The following is an 18,136-nucleotide window of genomic DNA, read 5'->3' as shown; positions in this document are numbered from 1 at the left end:
TGGGAGGAGGGATTTGGGGGCAGCTTGCACAAAGCCCCCTCTCCTCTAACCTAGCCTCTGTGCACTATGGCCCCATCACAGGATGTGGACACCCACCATCCCGTTTGGTGTCCAGGAACACCTGCAGCAGCAGGACTCAAGGATATCCTGAGATGACCCAGGCTGCACCCGGGACAAGGTAACTCAGGTGGACTTGGAAGGAGAGAATCACAGGGGCCCCCTGGGGGCTGTGCGCTGTGAAGTTGGGAGGCGTAAAAGTGGGCTCAGGGCAGTGGGTGGGAGCCGGGTCACCCCCCCCAACCCCCGATCTCCTTCAAGGACTTCCCAGCCTCCCCGGTGCTGTTGCAGCCTGTTAGCTGCCCCAAGCTCTGCACTGTCTTCATAGGAATTTGCTCTACAAATTTCCTGCCTCTCTGTGCAGATACTGTCCCCTCACCTCCATGGTCCTCCGACTTGGGCCGTCCCCCTCCTCCATTCCCACCGCCCCTGCCATCCCCAATCTCGAACCAGACTCTCCCCAGGTGTTGAACTGCCTGGTCCTAAAGCTTCCTGACCTCTGCCTCTCCCGATCTCCCACAGCACGTTCTCTGAGGACGCTGACCACGCTGGACCCTGACCTGATCATCTGTGGACACAGCTCTTCTTAGGCTGTGTCCCGTGAGCTTTGGCGATCTGGTGCCCAGCCCTGGTGGCTCAGAGTCAGCCCCCACTCTGCTGGGGAAAGGACCCACGGCCTGCTGTGTGGACAGACCCAGGCCCGGCCCCAGGCTCCTTCGGGGCCCAGGTTGTTGTCAGCCTTGCTCAGCCACTGCAGTCCTGGCGACAGGCGGGCACCCAGTGGCAGCTAGGGTCCACCCGGGAGCCCTGAAGCACTCCCTGCAGGACACTGCAGACAGTGGTGGCCAGGTCAGAGTGAGGGATGTGGCGGCCACATTACCTGCCCAGGTCCTGCTGGCCGGGGGAGAAAGCACCTCTCCACACTGCTCCCCTGGTGGGGTAAGCTTGGCGCTCAGAAGATACCAGCCAGCACCCCCCAGCGTGTTGATTTCCCGAACGGTGACCGATGGGGGGTCCACGGCAGCTGCCCTCTGCCTCCGGCACCTGCGGGTTTGCACTCACTTTGTTTGCCGATCCCAAAGCTGGGCCTGGCCAGACACGCTGGACCTTAGCAGGGGAAGAGCCGACAGTACACTACGGGACGAGGGGGGGGTGGCGAGGGTCTGGAACCACATCCGCCTTCTTGCCTTCACGTCCTGTGTCTTTTTTCACTACATTATACATGGCTTATTCAGTCTTACAGGCAGGTCCTGTGTTTGAGTTTATATCACGAGGACCATTTTGCGGGGCCCACTGTTCGGCCAATCTGATGCATCACAGACTAACCCTAGGTGTGCCGTGGCTCAAAACAACACACATTTATGGAGCGCACACACCTGTCTTTTGGGCAGGGCTTGGTGGGGACAGCTCATCCCCCCCCCACCCCGCTCAGTGTCAGCTGGGGCGGTTTGAAGGCTTGGTCACTCCTAGACCTAGCACTTGATGTTGGCTGGTAGTTGGGGGCCTTGGTTCCTCTAAGGAAAAGTTGGGGGATCCTTGCCACGTGGGCTAGTTTGGGCTTCCTCAGGGCATGGTGGCTGGGATGAAGAGTGGTCACCCCAAAAGGAAGAGAGGTGGCGGGGGGAGATGGACACCCCAGAGAGAAGTTGTGTCCTTTTTGTAACCCAGCCTTCGCTGCCACACAGCATCATTTCTGCCATATCCTATGCTGCTCTCCTACCCTCCCCGCTCCCCTCAGCCCAACACACAGCAGAGTCCACTGTGGCCCAAGTCCTGTCTTTGGGGAAAGGATTTTCTTTTCTTTCTTTCCTCTTTTTTTTTTTTTTTTCCTTTATAGGGCCGCAGCTGCAGCATATGGAGGTTCCCAGGCTAGGGGTTGAATCAGAGCTGCAACTGCCAGCCCACGCCACAGCCACAACCACGCAGGATCTGAGCTGCATCTGTAACCTATACTGCAGCTTGCAACAATGCCAGATCCTTAACCCACTGAGCAAGGCCAGGGATTGAACCTGCATCCTCATGGATGCTAGTTGGGTTCTTAACCTGCTGAGTTGTAAGGGGAACTCTAGGATTTTCCTTATGACTTCCTACAATTCATTGTCAAATTCATTCTTTGGGGATCAGCAAGGTTGAAGCACTTTTGAGCTTTGCGGAGTAGTTTCCTCTGCTCTGACTTGCTGCTCTATCCTGGGAGCCGTTTCTTAGCCAAGCTGGAATTGGGCCCTGGCCGTAGCGAGTCTGGAAGGGACTTGGCAGCTTTGCTGTCTACACAGAGAGCTGCCAGCTCAGCTGTTGTTTTTCACTGGGGCACGGCATGCCCGATCAGAAGGCCTGATCTGGGGCAACTTGGCTCTCTCCCAGTGGCCACGGGAGCCGTCTCTTCAGCTCCCGTGCACCAGCCCTGATCCCTGGTTCCCAATCCCCTCCTCCTCCCAGCAAGGGGGAGTTGGGGTTTGGAGGGTCAGAGGGATTCTGTCCCGGCTGCCTGGCTGGCAGTGCTTGCAGAAAGGCAGTGCCTTCTGCCCAGCCCAGGGGCTAAGGGTAGTGAGCCTTGCAACTAGGGCATCACTCCTCAGGGTGTCCCGGCTTCTGTGGATGTGGGACTCCCATTTGTGCGGCCACAGGGTCTGATCTAGGCATCTACTGCACCCTTCAGCCAGGCAGGGTGGGCACTACTGTCCACTGCTTTTGGTCTGTTCAGAAGTGACAAAATGAGGTCAGAGCCTAAAATTATTCACAGTAATGACTTTTCCTTTTTAGGGCCACACCTGCAGCATATGGAAGTTTCCAGACTAGGGGTCCAATCAGAGCTGTAGTCGCCAGCCTACGCCACAGTCACAGCAACGCCAGATCTGAGCCGCATCTGCAACCTACACTGCAGCTCATGGCAATGCCAGATCCTTAACCCACTGATTGAGGCCAGGGATCAAACCTGTATCCTCTTGGTTAAGTCAGGATCTTAACCCACTGAGCCACAACGGGAACTCCAGTAAATGACTTTAAATGATACCTACTATTTACAAAATGAGTTGATATGTGTAAAGTGCTATCACAGGGCAAGGGGGCATAGTAAGTTCTTAATGAATATTAACAAATATTATGACTTTGTGCCAGGCACTGAGCCCATCCTTCCAAAGCAGCACCACAGTGTAGGGTCAGCAACTCAGCTCTAGAGACTGCTTGGGCTCAATGCCCAGCCTACCACTTACACGTGCAAATTTCCTCTCCGTGCCTCAGTCTCCTCATGTGTAAAATGGGCATAAGCACATCACCTTCTTTGTGGAGTGATGCGGTGATTCCGTGAGCAAATACACGGAGAACAAGAGCCTGGCATATCGCTCCGTCCATGTTAGCTGTCACTTCTGCATACGTTGGTGTGTTTCACCCTCTCCTCTGCCTGGGATGTTTTCCCAGCTCTTCACATGGCCTGCAGGGCTCAGTTTAACAGACAGCTCCTCAGGAAGGTCCCTCAGGCCACCCTTCTAAACACAGACATAACCCCCTGCCACAAGTTTGGTTTTTCACACTTATTTTTTGTGTTGTCTGCTCTTGCTCCAGAGTGTGAGCTCCAGGAGGGTGGGTAACTTGTTTGTTGGTTTCTTGGGTGCACCCTCTGTAACCAGCAAGGTACCTGCACATAGTCAGTGCTAAGTGATTGTGGAATCAACAAATAATTCCCGCCACAAGTATGCTTTCTCTGCTTGCAGTATCCATCCCACAGATATGCACTGAGTACGCGGTCCTGTAGTCTGTCCGATACTCAAGGTCCCTGCTCTGTTAAGTCTGGCATTTTAGTAAGCTGCAAAAACTGCCTGGGAGTTCCTGCCGTGGTGCAGCGTAAACGAATCAACTAGGAACCATGAGGTTGCGGATCCGATCCCTGGCCTCATTCAGTGGGTTAAGGGTCTGGCCTCTCTCCCAAAGAATATGTCTCCCTTCGTCAGCTTCCCTCTTTTCCTGCGTCGCCCTCTCAGCATCCCCTTTCTTAGAATCACATGAGGACAGGCGGCGCTGTAACCGCCTTCTCCTGCATCCTGCTGGACCTTTCCCGCACCTCAGTCTTCTCGCCTGTAGAATGGAGCTAATCACCTGCTCCTTGTCAAACACGGCGTGTAGGTTAAGGGGCTCAGAAAAGCCTCGAGTGTTCTGCAAACTGGAGACAACGACAGCAAGCGGCCAGCTTGCATCCTTGCTTTGCTCCTTCCCTCATCCGCTTGCTCCCCGTCTCGTCCGCTTGTTCCCCCCCACCTTTAGGGGAGGCCGATCCCCGCCTCCCACTGCTTGGGGGTTCAGGCCTGATTTTTCAGCATGGCCACCAGGCCTTTCCCACCATATCCAAGGCCGGTCCTGGCTTGTCAGGCTTGTGGGAGCCGGGAGGGGGCCGGGTTGGGATGCACACGCCAGCCCAGCGTGGATGAACCAACTGGGGAGGCCTCGACTCTAATGCCCTTTGTCAACCACGAGGTTCTGCGGAAGGAGAATCTTAATTTCCCCAATCTCAGGAGAAAAAAAAAAAAGGCAGGCCCCCCCAGGGGTGGAAGTTGCATACATTTTTTAATTGTAATTGAAAGAAGTCAGCCTTCTAAGTATTGCTTTTACAGGTTTATCGAAGTCAAGTATTCATACCACTCACATTTTCAAAAAATATTTTGGGCCGGAAGAGTGCCATCCCCTGGCACAAAGTATCAGTTCTGGCAACTTGATGGACAGCAAACAACTTGAAATTAATGAGTCAAAACCCCACCCTCGGCCCCCGATGTGTTCTTCTCCTTCTGAGTCACTCTGAAACAGTTGCGGCTTCTGAGCCCGGCCCTAGGCCGAACCCTGCCGGGCTTAGATCTCCAACAGCTGGGAATGGCTTCTGTGTGTGAAGTGTCCTCTCCGAAGGTTAAGTGGGGGAAGCAGGTGCAGTCGGGGGTGAGGAGCGGGGAGGCCGACTCTGGCGGGGTTCCTGTAAACATCCACGGCAATGGCGAGAGGGTGGAAGCCAAGGCAAGGCCGTTTGCGCGACGCTGCAGGCCAGTGAGGTCTGGGGGCACCCCTGCCACCGCCCTCGGGCAGGGGCATGTGCCCTCCCGACCTCGGCACTCAGTCTCAATCTCTCTGTCCCACTGTCCTTGGTCCGGACGGGAACCTCTCTGTTGGCACGGAGCTTTCCAGGGGAGCAGGCCTAACAAGGGGGACAAAGGGCCGTTACCAGCATGGAAGCACCGCCCTGCCACCCAAGGGGCGGTGGGTGTGGACCCATCCTCCATCCCTCATATTCGGGGAACCGCCAGAAACCCCAGGCTCAGGCTGGGGATGTTGTCCTCTAATTTCCATTGAAAGTTCTTTTTTATGATTCTGCCTGATTTCTAAGGACCCTGGGCTGGAGAAGCAGTGCCATTTCACGTGGGACAGGAAGGACCATCATATTCGTGAGAGCTAACACCCAGGAGGGGGACCCTGGGACCTGAGGGAGGAGGGAAGCCTGCTTGGGGGTCACAGGAGGTTTGCTGGCAGACCTGAGCTCCAGGGCACAGAGGCAGCTCTGGGGAGTGGGCGGGGCCTGGCAGCAGCTTCCACCTTGTCCGGAAAATGCTGCTTCGCAGCCTCCAGGAAGGCTGTGGCCACAGCCAAGCTACTCAGCTACTCAGCAGCCCCACTTGCCTTGTCATCCCCACTGCCTGGCTCCCTGCAAGTCCTCATTTCCTGTCCTTCTCTCTCTGGGTCCAGCTGGGTGCCAGCGTGTCTGCACGCCTCACAGTCCCATGCCCGTGCTCCTGACAGCCCCTACAAGTCCTGGCCCGGTTCTGAGCCTCACTTTCGCTGGCTGAGACTATTCCTTCTGCAAATGTCATCAAGCATCAACTAAACCTTAGGCGTTAAGCATGGCATGTGTTATTTATTGTTCAGCAGAGCACTGTTGATGTTTGGGGCAGGACAATTCTCTGATTTTGGGAGGGGGGCTGCTCTGGACACCCTCGTCCCTGACCATTTAAATGCCAGCAGCACTCCCAGTCACCATGACAACTAAAAATGCCCCATTTCCAAGGGTTGCCCATGGGGGCAGAGCTGCTTCCACTGAGAGCCATGAATTTCCCCACTTAAGGAGCTAAGGAACAGAGGTTCAGGAAAACCAAGTGGCCTGCTGAAAGCTGCACAACTGTGACAGGCAGAGCTGGCACTGGACTAGTGACACCATGGAAACAATCACAGTCAGGGCAGATACCACTTCCTGAGCTTTTACCATGTGCCATGAGCCCAAGGCAGAGCGTGGGTGCCTCACCTCATTAAGTCCACTCACCACCACCCCCACCCCGAGGCATGCTCACCTGGCAGCTTCCACCTGCCCGGCCCCTCAGGTAGCCTCTTTGCCTGAGGCCTCTCTGCATCCAAGCCTGCTTGGGCCCTGGGCTGCAAGGGCAGGCAGGGCCTGTGTCTCCCCAAGCTGCCTTCCAACCAGTGACGGCCAGAAAGCGGGTGGATCAATACCCCCAGCTCTCCCAGCCGGCCGCTGGGATGACTCTGAGGCCTGTTCTCCATTGACACTGGTTCCCAGAGCTCCTGGGCAGGACGGCGCCCAGGACGGGGCTGCAGGGGTGACCTGCTAGATGACTCGCCCTTCCCTGTCTCACTGCCCACCAGGAGTGCCCAGGATCACCTCCCGAATGAATGATTCGTACTGGAATCCTTGTCCCAGTGTCTGCTCCCAGGAGAGCAGTGACCAGTACACGGGCCATTTCATTCAACCCTCCTCATAAGCCCAGGAGTTTCCCACTATGATGATTCCATTTTACAGATGAAGCCAGGGAGGGTAAGACACTTGTCTACGGAAGTTCCCATTGTGGCTCAGTGGTAATGAACCCAACTAGTATCCCTGAGGATGCAGGTTTGATCTCTGGTCCTGCTTGGCATTGCTGTGGCTCTGGTGTAGGCCGGCAGCTGCAGCTCCGATTCGACCCCTAGCCTGGGAACCTCCATAGGCCGCGGGTGCGGCTCTCAAAAGACAAACAAAAAAAGAAAGAAACTTGTCTACAGATGCTCAGCTCTCCAGGCTTTTGTCCCACAGGAGATTTTAAATGCTATATAATCTCATACCTCCTATGTGCCAGGTCCTGACCTGGGTGCTGGGGACCACGGGATGAGTGCAGGGGCCTCAGACACAAAATCTGGCGAGTGTTTCAGCCCAAGATAACACATTGACACCAGGAGGGAGCACGAGATGGATGGAATGCAGAGCCTTGGGAAGGCCGGGCACAAAGGACAGGCCAGGAAGATGGAGGGCTGACGACCAGATTGGTGTGGCCTGAGGCAGAGAGAAGGGGGTTGAAGGCTGGCCATGGAGGGAGACAAGGCTGGAGAGGTGAGCAGGGGCCAAAGCCGAGTTCCATGTGACCTGTGCCAGATGCATCCCCTAGGGGCCAGCTAGGGACACCCTTTCACTGCTCAGAGACCTTGCCTTGCTCCCACTGATGACGCAAGCAAGTCCTCTTCACCTCGGGCCCCATCCTGTCTCCCCACTGGACCTGCCAGGTGGGAAGGGAGGCCAGGGCTGCTATCAGAGAATCAGAGAGCTCCACCTCCGAAACGGAGTTTTTGGGTTCCCCTCCCATCCTGGCAGGGGCCCACCCTCTGCTGACCTCTCTCCTCCAAGAAGACTCTGCGGTTCCCTGTGGGAGTCAGTGGAGGTGCTTCCGAGAGCCCCGCCTGGGGAACCCGGAACAGAATTGAGTATTCAGATTTAGCATTCCCAGGGTGCACTGCGCACTCTCCAGGGCAGGGGGTCCCTCTGGAGCCCATTTCAGACGTGAGTGGAAGGGCTTTCGGAGAACAGGGGACCATCCCTTGGAACAGGGCTCATTCCCTTCCCAGTCCTCATGACTGCAAGCGGCATCGAGTCCCCAGCAAGTGTCAGTCTGGCTGGCGCACCTCTGTCACACATGCTAATCTCCCTTCGGAACAGGCGCAGGGCCTCGCAGGCGCCGGCTCCGGCTGGAATGCACTACCGTGCTGTTCTCATGGTTTATCTGTAGGGTCACCTTCTATTTAAGCCGAGTGATACCAGCTTTCCATTTCTGATAGTAATTCTATTAAGTTCCTCTCTTTCCGTGACGTGAATTTCACTTTAAAAAGAGAGCGAGTTTAAGGATAACAGCTGCATTAGAAACAGTTCAGGCAATGGGCAGATAGAGCAAAAAACTGTTGATGCTGTCATAAGAGGTTTGAGAGACCCTGATCTGAGGTGGTCACTGCAAAGAGAATGAAGGGGTCCAGGGAGGGTGATGACCTGCCCTAAGTCACACAGCATGCTGAGGACAGAGGCATGGCAGAAAGGGACAATTACCATCATTTTTGAATGATGGATCTGTGGCCAAAGAATGTCCTGGGGCCTTTCATCTGTGCCACAGATCGTGTTAAAAATCAATCCCCTTGTTTCTTTGACTTGCAGGTCTGGCCTCCCAGCAAACCAGCTGACATCTATTAAGCACTTGCCCTCATCTCATACTATTTGCTTTAACTCATGGCTTAGCTCGTTTATTCCTCAAAACAACCTTGTGAGGTGGGGCCAAGTAGGACCATCACACCTGAATTTCAAAAGGGGCTCAGAGAGGTTAAGCAAACTGGGCAAGGTCACCCAGCCCATAAATGGCAGAGCCAGGATGTGAACCTCTGCAATCTGACCCTGCCTGTCTCAGTTCCTCAGCATCTAGTTCATCTCTTTCCTCAGGCATCAGAAGCTCCAGGCTGAAAAGCATCCAGGGGCTGCAGCCTAGAGTCCATGCCATGGGTTTTCCAACTTCCTAACCTCATCAGAGCATGACCGACAGTTCAGGAGCTGCATTGGCTGTGGCTGTCTTTTCTTTCTGAAACTGTCCTCTCATGCCAGGCCACTCCCTAGAGCTGGGCAGGAGTGGCCAGCTGACTTGTCATGAGAATGGCAGTTGGGCATTTGATCCATTTTAAGAAGCAATGTCTCAGCTTGATAGCTCCGCAGAGAAGCTGCCCAGTTCGAGACTCCGCTTAAGTAAGAAAATGCCCCTTGTCTGAAAGGCACTGGTAGGGCCATGCTCTGGACACACTGGAAGGGAAGTGCCTTTTTTTTTTTTATGCTTTTTAGGGCTGCACCCGCAGCACATGTAGGGGTCGAATCAGGTACAGCTGCCGGCCTACACTACAGTTGTGGCGACTCGGGATCCGAGCTGTGCCTGAAACCTACACCGCAGCTCACGGCAACACCGGATCCTTAACCAACAGAGTGAGGCCAGGAATAGAACCCACATCCTCATGGATACTAGTCAGGTTTGTCCCCACTGAGCCACAATGGGAACTCCTCAAACTCCAAAATCTTTAAAGGAATCTTTATGTCACTATTATGAATTAAAAAACAGAATCCTTTGACATAAACAGAAAGCAACACTAAAATGAGGAAGATGAAACCACTGATTCTAGACAGACCCCTGGGCCTACGAAAGGGAGCCTGGGCCTGGTTTCTCTGCTCAAAACGGAAAAGCAGCAAGTGCCCAAGAGGGGGAAGCTTACGACAACCCGGTGGCACCAGGCTTTGGTGCACTCACTGCTTTGCCACCTCAGAACTGGAGCAAGTCCCTGAACCTCCTCAAGCCTCAGTTTCCCACCCTGTCTAATGGAGTTAATGAGCCCCATCTGCTTCATGGGGTGCTGCTCAGGGAAGTTATGGTGATGTGGCAGAGGCAGGTATTTTTCACCACCTAGCCAAGTCCCCTGCCAGGAAGCAAGCTTGGCAACAGAGCCTTCCCCTTTGGGGGCAACTGGAAGTGGAACCAGATGCCAGCCACCCCCAAGCTTGAGGCGGGGCCCGATCACTAGGAGGGTACCAGCATTACCTGGGCTCACTGGGCACCAGCGAGCACTGCCCTCAGGCTGATTGGAAGGCTGTGCGCAGAGACACACCCTGCTTGGTAACTGGCCCCCACACAGAGGAAGGGTGCCTGGGAAGTTGGAAGACCCGAGCCCCCTCTGGGTCTGACACACCACCAGCACTGATGGCATCATTTATCAAAAACCAACTACGGGACCATCACCAACTCATCTGAGGTGCGTCAGCAGGTATCGCCATCACCCCCATTTTACAGAGAAGGAAACTGAGGCTTGGGAGGTGAAGTCGCTCGTCCCAGGTGTTGGTGGAGCTGGAATGTAAGCCTCAATCTGTCAGACTGCAAAGCCTCTAAGCACCCATCTTAAGGGGGTACAGGAGATGGCCTGAGATAACACTGAGAGGCACACAGCAGGCCAGAGACTGGCTTTTCAGTTCTCAGCCAACCCTTATGATTACCTAGAGGAGAAAGCTCTACTTTGGTTCCGGAGTTTACCATGTGACAGTTGCTAATCTGACTTTTTAACAAAGAGCCAGGGGCCCTGCGGCTTTAGCTGGCTTCTCTTTGGCCAGGGGTTAATGACTTCGGCGCTTAGTACTTTTACTCCTGCCAAGTGATGCTGGTTTTCTTGTCAGTGAAATTCTTTTAAAAATAAATTCACTCAAAAAAGGAGATTTAAAAAAAAAAAATGAAGCACTGAAACAAGTGTACCTGATCACAAATGGTGAATTATAAAGGGAGGAACGTTAACTCTGCGGTGGAGAGAGCTGGCTGACAAAACCCTAGCCAAGCAGTCCAAGGTGGTATCCACCACCAGTAATGGGGCAGGTGGACGTCTCCCAAAATGATGCACTCGGGACAAACACTCCCTTCTCTGTGGTCTTCCTGCCAAAGACACACCATCTGAATCTCAAAGACCAACTCAAACTGAGAGACATTCTACAAAACATCAGACTCACACGCTTCAAAAATGTCAATATCACAAAAGATACAGTCAGACTGAGGGACCGTACAGACTGAAGACGGCACAAGAGACGTGGCAGGTGACCTGGGAATGGATCTCAGCGCCCCCTCTTTTCACCGCGGAAGGACATTATTGGAACAATGGATGAAATATGAATGGTCAGAGATTAGATTGGTCATAAAATTGTATCAACATTAAAAGTGTTGACTTCGATGGTTGTGATTGTGTAAGTGAACGTCCTTGTTCTAAGGAAAGACACACTGAAATATTTAGAAGTAGTATAATGTCTGCAAGCCGTTTTCAAATGGTTCAGAAAAACATTTATAAACATCTGTATATACATGTACACAGAGAGTGAGCCTTTTGCACACACGAGCAAATGTGAATTGATGCAATTGGCGAATTTGGGTGAAGCGTATGTGGGAATTTTTTGCAAATTTTGTGTGATTGTGAAATTATTTCAAAATAAAGTTCAAAAAAAAAAAAAACAACAGAAAAATGGAGTGTTAGTGTATATGAGGCAGGCCTGGCAGAGCCAGGTGAGTGGTGTTCCAAGGACAGGGGTTGGGAGCCCCTGCTGGAGGCCCCCGGCACCCTCCCTCAGCACTGGGCCAGGAGGCTCGGCTGTCTTATTGGCTTTGTACCCCTGGCCCCCTCACTTCTTTCTGGGCCTCGGTATCTTTATTAGAGATGAGGATGCCTGTCCCTTTTATTGTGATCTTGGTTTCCCAAAAGCAAACTTTGCTTTCAGAAGTCCCAGGGGGCGAGGGGGACAGCAGACAAATCAGGAATTTGAGTGGTCAAGTTGATAGGAGCCCTTAATTTCTTAGTTCAGTACGACAGATGCACAGCCTGTTCCCCTTGGATGAGATCTCCAGTTTGCATAACTCAGCCGCAAGGGAGCGGGACCCCTGGCCTCTCAGTTCTGTCTTGAGACACACACTGGGCTCCTCTCCTGTCCCAAGGAGCAGCCCGCACACTTCCTTCCCAGGAAGCCTCACGTCAAGGCAGAGCTGGAGGGTCAGCGGGGGCTGGGGGTGCCTCCCCCGGTTGTCACCACCACCCATCTCTCACCTGGACGCCAGCCTCAGCCTCCCACCTGGCTCCCCGCACCCGCCCTGAGCGCCGCTGTGGGATCTCCCACAACCCGTGTCTATCATGCCCCTGAGGGAGGTTTGGGTTTCCGAGCAGGGAAGCCACATGCCGTGTGTGCTGCTGATGGCACAGGCCACAGATGGGCACAGAGGGACCAGGGCAGGCAGATGGGAGAGGAGCAGCTGTAGCACCCAGCCTGGGAACCCCTGTATTAAGCAGGCTGAGTCTGGTTACCCTTAGCCCCCAGTCTGGCCTCCACCAGGCCGTGCTGACTCTGGCAGCAATGCCCTCCAGTCTCGCCATTTCCAGCGCAGAGGCTCCTCTCCCACAGCCTGGCAGGCGCTAGCTGCTTTCGTCGGGAACCAAGACAAACCAATCTGGCTAAGCTGCCTTCGCAGTGGGACTGCTGGGACGGGAGGACTGTCCCCAGCTCCCGGGCCAGCTGCAGCGGCCCTTTCTCTGGGGAATGAGGGCGCTCTTGATCCCCACTCCCTGCTCCCAGGCAACGATGGAGGAACACTCTAGGAAAACCACAGGGCTGCAGCTCTGCAGACCTCCTCATCTGGTGGTCTTTGGAGACTACAGGGCGGTGGGAAAGGGCTCTCAAGGGTCCCGGGCCTGCAAGGCACAGTGGGAAGTTTGTGCCCACCCAGCGCTCAGGCCGTTGGTCTTCTTTTGCTTATCACGGGCTATATTCATGCACGAGTGCATGTGCCGGTTTATACATTCACAGGGGCCTGGGTGTACACTTTCCATTGTATCAGCGGTAATTTTAATAGATCACGTATATACACGGGAAGATCTAAGAGCTTTATATCTACCCCATTCAATCCTCAGCATGAGGAGGTTTTAATGAAAAAAGCTAGATCCCAGCTTTATAGAGGACTCTGCTGCACGCGGGAGTAGGTAGCATGTCCAAGGTCATGCAATGGGATGTGAACCTATGACATCTGAGTCTAGGACCTCGCTCCTGATCGTGACTCTAATACGGCGCCTCCAAAGGGTGCTCAACAAATGCTTGAGGAACTGAATTACATGGGTTCACACACAGGAGAAAAAAGAGAGAGGGAGCGAAAGGGTGTGCACCTGTCATTGTGAGCCCCACCTGGGTCCCCACCGCCTGGGGGGGGGCCCACTTCCTCAGTACTTCCTGGGTCAGCTTGTGTGTAACATGAGGTGGTGTCTGTGTGAGAAAGAGTGAGAAGATTTGTTTCTCTGCTTTGGAAAGGGGCCTGGAGAGGCGGTACAGACCGAGCACCTTTTTAGTCTATCTCACAGGCGGTTCCTGCTGCTAGCCGCCCCTCCCCCACCCAGGCCTGGGCCTCCCCAGTCCTTGGGGCTGAGGCCTCCTTGGCTTGGACTTTGCGGGGGCAGGCAAGAAGCAAGGCTGCGCATGCCCCCGCCCACCTCTCTAGGCACGTGTGTTTCCCACAGCCCCAGGCCTCGCCACCTTCCAGGGCCAGGCCCTGTCACTCTGAAAGCTTTGCAAGCGGTGTCCCTGAGACACACTTCTGGGTGTTCCCAATCAAACGGTGTCTGCTGTAAAGCACAGGGAAGTGTTTGGGCTGCAGTTTTCGGTTCAGAGGACGCCAGTGTTTTCATCTGGAAGGGGAAGTGTTTCTGTTGATGCGGTGAAGAGATAAAATAAGACATTCTTCACCAAGTTACACTGACTAAAAGTCAAGAGCTCAGCTTGGGGGGCAGGGATACTTCTGGGGATCCTCCGTGCCTGGCAGAGCTCCTGACAGAAGAGCAGGCAGGGCTAACCTTTGTGGAATGACCCAATGAGTGGCTAGGCAAATGGCCTAGAACCAGGTGTGGTACACGATCCATACTCAGTACAGGTTCTAAAAGGATCCCATGGGTTCTACCTCCAGGCGTTCTCAGTCAGCCTGTGTTTCTCCATCTTCACTACCTTCGCTGCATCTAGGCCTCCATCACCTCTGACCTGAGCGGCTCAACAGCTCCCCGTTTCCACACTTGCCCCTATGGCTCATCCTGCCCACAACCGACAGTCATCTTTGCAAAAACATAAATTGGAATCATGTCATCCGCTGCCTAAAACCTTGTGATGATGGCTTCCCACTGTTCGAGGCCGTGGCCTCCCAGGTCCTGCGTGATCTGGCCCCACCCAGCCCACTGACCTATCCCCTGGCTGCCCTCCGGTCTCACTTGCCTCCTTTCGGTTGCTGGAAGAACCAACTCTTGGCACTAGTGGGTCCCTCTCCCTGGACTGCTTTTCTCCAGATCTTCACATGTGGCTCCATCAAGTTAGGGCTTAGCTCAAAAGTGTCATCTCCGCAGAGGGGCCTTCTCTGAAACACCCCTGTCTGAAGCAGCCCATCTCTAGTGTTCTGTTTCACTTAACCCAGGCATTTATTGAGCACCTATTGGGATGCTAGGTGATGTATTCCCATGATGAGGAAATAGCAGTGAACACAAGAGGGGACCCTATGCTTCTCTTACATGGTTTTATAGCTCAAAAAATCTGACTGTTTTGTTTGGGAACCCGCTTGCCTTTCTTACCAAGTGCCAGGAGGGCCAGGGCTGAGTCTGTCTTGTTCACTGTTCACCCACCTCGCACATTAGGTACTCAGTAAACATTTGTTCAATAAAAAAACAAATTGATGGATGGATGGATGGAAGGCAGGCAGGGAGGCAGGCGGACTGGGTTGGTGTGCAGAACAGCTGACACACACTCCACCTGGTATTTGGCTCTAGCCAAGGTCTCACTAAGCTCAAATGAAGTTTTCTTCAAAGAAATCTCACTGTCAGCCCCTCAGGGAACACCCTTCCCCCAGCACTGCTGCCCACCTTGTATCATCCTGACTGGTCATCTTGGCTAAGACAAGCAACAGAGGAGGAGGTAAACTTAGCGTGCTTGGGTGAATGGCACTAGCATCAATTTTCCGTAAGAAGCCCCTGCCCACCGCTTCAGTATCCCTGCTCCACTGCCACTCAGTGGAGCTGCTCAGTGCCTAGCATCGTCCAGCTGAGGGGCTCAGTCAAGGAATTCCTGGGTGCCCAGTGAAACCTCACCAGACCTCTCTCATCTAGTCCAGCTGCCCCTCCTCCTTGCTAGGACTTTGGCCAAGTCTTCCCCCTTCCTGGATCTTCATTTCCCTCCTACTAGCACACAAGGTGGGGCTGGACACAGTTTCCAGCTGGCGGCCTAGAGGCAGGACTTTAATGCCTCAGGGCAATGATCCCATGGTCCCTTTGCCTGCTGGCCAACGAGCCCCTTGAGACCTTGCAAACATTGCAGGCAAGGCCAAGCCAGCACCAACCCCCAGCTTGCCTGGTCTGTGAAAGCAGCTTGCGAAACTGACAGCCCCTGCAGATTTGAGCTGCAGAACGGAACTGATGAGCCGGGCACCCTGAAACCTGACTCCAAAACAGCAGCCAAGCCAAGACCAAAGGAAGTACAACGTCCTTTGCTGAAGTAGGTTTTTCCTCTCAGTGTCAGCCGGGAGCCCTTGCTCTCAGTCCCCGGCCAGTCCTCCAAGGGGCCACAGGACAAAGGTGATCAGGGCCTGGCTTCCTACCTCTTTTAACACTGCAAGTCTTTATCCTTCCAGGACTAGTGGGAATTCCCCCAAAGCCAAGGTCACCATCAAGACAGGTTAAGGATGGGGGGAGGAGTTGACAGGTCTGCCTTAAATGGATTTGGGTGCAAAGGCTTTTCCCACAAGTTTTGGCACTTGGTACTATGGCTAACCAAGATGCCACTTAGGTCCTGCCTCCCTTCCCTTCTTCACCAGCTGTAACCCTTGCTAAGGGGAAGCTTTCCTGCCCTAAGAGACTAAGAAGAGTCCAGCCATTCCTGGCATCCAAACAGACCTAGGGGAAGTGGATGAAGGAATCAGAAGTCTGGGGTAGGGTTTTGTGTCCGGCTTGGGATGCCTCCCTCTTCCTAGCCAGCGCCCCAACCCGCCCTCATCATGCGCAGAGAGGGCACTTACAGGCCTTGGAGGCCGGAGAGGGCCTCGTCCTGGGGGTCCCATCCCTGGCCTGACGGTGCCCTCAACCAGCAGCGGCAGCATGATCTAGGCGCTGGTCCAGGTCGAGGGTTGCGGGTCGTAGGGGGAGCGGGGGACAGCAGCCAAGCCTACTCCAAGTAACCATCGAAGACGTCGAGCTCCGAATCGGCATCATAGAGGCCCGAGCCGGGGTCAGAGAGCACGCCGAGGTCCACGAGCGCCTGGTCCATGTCCTCGGGCAGGAAGACTAGGCCCACGTTAAGGACGATGTACTCCATGAGAAAGGCGTAGTATAGGATCAGCACATTGACGAAAAACAGGCCCACGTAGAACATAGAGGGTAGCAGCGGCGGCGGCACGGAGGGGACCAGGGGGCCCAGCGCGTCCAGGTGGGCCGCGACCCGGGCGCCGGGCATGCAGGGGGCGGCGAGGGCGGCAGCAGCCCGGCGATCTCAGCGAGCTCAGCCGTTGCGGCGCCCGGCCAGCCGGCGAGCGGGCAGCTCAGCCATCCAGGGCCGCCCCGGGGCTGGCCGAGGCGGCGCTGGGCCCCGGCGGTGCCCCGGGGGATGTGCGTTGGCCCCTGCAGACGCGCCCAGGCCCCCGAAACGTGCCAGGCGGGTCACCCCACCACCAGAGGTGCCCACACGGCCCTGTAGATCTGCCCAGCGGTCAGGCGGATCCCCCTGAAGTAGCCAGCGGATCCCCCTGAAGTAGCCCGCTCGTGCTCATAGGCCCTCGCAGCGCCTGCGGGGACCCTCGCCGCGGGTCATCTCAAGGGCCAGTCCCGGCGACGGTCTCTTCAGCCGCGCCCGGCCGTTCCTCGAGCCCTCTCCGCGCCCCCGAAGGCCCAGCGCCCATAGCTGCGGCCGCCGCGTCGCTCTCCTGGTCGCATCCCGAGCACCGCCTCCAGAGCAGCCCCGCGCTGATTGGCCCGCCGCCCCCAGCCTGCGCTGATTGGTAACCTCAAAGCCAACACTGATTGGCCCGAGCCGTCAGGTGGGCGGGTACCTCCGCGCTCCGCCCCTCGAGGTGCTGGCTGCTGAGTTTCTTTCCTAGTTCCGGACTCAGAGCAGATCTGGAATACAATTTGCTCAGTGAATCCGCGACGGAGTAGGGGGACGGGAAAGAGTTAGAACACATTTCAAACTTAGACGTATCCTAAGGCTACCAAAACTGAGGGAAACCTTGGTTTCATTAGCACGTGCTGGATTTGAGTATTGGCGCCAAGCCTTTTTGGGAGTCAATTTACCAGTTGAAAAAAGAGGCAGGGTCGGGGCGGTGGACCTTACCAGTGAAAATTTTGCATTTCCCTAAAGTGGCAAATTGTCCTCGGTGGGGAAGATCAACCAGTCCCCTTCATCTCTCCAAATTCTGGCTGTTGGAAGGTCCAGCCCCGCGGTAAGGGGCGGGATGGGAGTGGGGGGAATCTGCATAATAAGGCAGGTCAGGTCTGCAGCAGGAGAATTGCTTCTTGTTTTTACTTTGAGAAACTTGTTTTAAAGCAGTAATAATGCACGTGGTTTTAACCAAGAAATACACAAAAAAGTAATTTCCCTCTGATTCCCCTCCTCAGGGGCAACACCTGTACATCCACCAAGCAACTGATCTTGCCCAAATCACCCTCCAAAGCAGTTAAGCAGGCCACACTGAGCTGGGTGCTTTACATGCATTGCTTAATTGCAGCCAGATGGGGAAGTGTAGTATGTCATCCCTTTCTACAGATGAGAAAACTGAGAAACAGAAGGACTCTGGAAGCTTCTGGGCCTGTGGGTGTTTGGAGGACAGAACCTGCCCTATTTTCTCCATGACTGTTTCTTGCTCCTTTAGGTGAACTGCGGAGCAAACCATTAATCCTCCAACTGGTGAAAATGAAACAAACTGTCATTCATTTATTCACTCTGCTAACACTTGTTGAACACCTATTATGTGCCAATCTTTGTGCTAGGCATTGGGGAGAACATTGGCTTCTTAGTCCAATTCTGTCCTAAGCGACACAGTAGACCTTTGATAACTATGAGGTGTAGAAATGAATGCATAGGAAAAAAATTGCCTGCACAAAATTTCTCCCTCCTAATCCAGAAGAGAAATGTAGTTACATCTTGGCTGGTGTAGGAAGCTGGGTATTTCCTTATTTTTAAAAACGTGGTTGTTTTGGAAATGGTATGGATTTTGGGCGAAGACCAGAGAACTCTGAAAGTACAGGA

General features: G+C 54.5%; 2 protein-coding genes across 6 annotated transcripts in view; one reads left to right on the top strand and one right to left on the bottom strand.

The window, feature by feature from the left end:
• CIITA (class II major histocompatibility complex transactivator) overlaps positions 1 to 1,297 on the top strand; it is a 55,666-nt gene extending 54,369 nt beyond the window's left edge. For all 5 annotated transcript variants that reach the window (XM_047780505.1, XM_047780507.1, XM_047780506.1 and 2 more), the window contains 2 exons: positions 82 to 178; positions 580 to 1,297. In XM_047780505.1, coding sequence (XP_047636461.1) covers positions 82 to 151 — 70 coding nt within the window. In that variant the 3' untranslated portion in view covers positions 152 to 178; positions 580 to 1,297. The remainder of the gene's footprint in view (positions 1 to 81; positions 179 to 579) is intronic.
• Positions 1,298 to 4,592: 3,295 nt separating this feature from the next.
• Positions 4,593 to 16,851, bottom strand: DEXI (Dexi homolog). The gene is made up of 2 exons (XM_047780503.1): positions 15,915 to 16,851; positions 4,593 to 5,227 (listed from the first exon to the last, which is right to left on the bottom strand). Exon 1 carries the CDS (start codon positions 16,346 to 16,348, stop codon positions 16,061 to 16,063), a length of 288 nt encoding a protein of 95 aa, XP_047636459.1. The 5' UTR covers positions 16,349 to 16,851; the 3' UTR covers positions 4,593 to 5,227; positions 15,915 to 16,060.
• Positions 16,852 to 18,136: the final 1,285 nt, after the last annotated feature.

This window comes from Phacochoerus africanus, chromosome 5, assembly GCF_016906955.1.
Source record: "Phacochoerus africanus isolate WHEZ1 chromosome 5, ROS_Pafr_v1, whole genome shotgun sequence".
NCBI lineage: Eukaryota > Metazoa > Chordata > Mammalia > Artiodactyla > Suidae > Phacochoerus > Phacochoerus africanus.
The sequence above is the reverse complement of the archived record's forward strand: the minus strand, read 5'-3'. Positions and strand labels throughout refer to the sequence as shown.

Excerpts from the sequence above, each read along its gene's own strand:
- DEXI (XM_047780503.1), bottom strand. The coding sequence starts at position 16,348 with ATGCCCGGCGCCCGGGTCGCGGCCCACCTGGACGCGCTGGGCCCCCTG.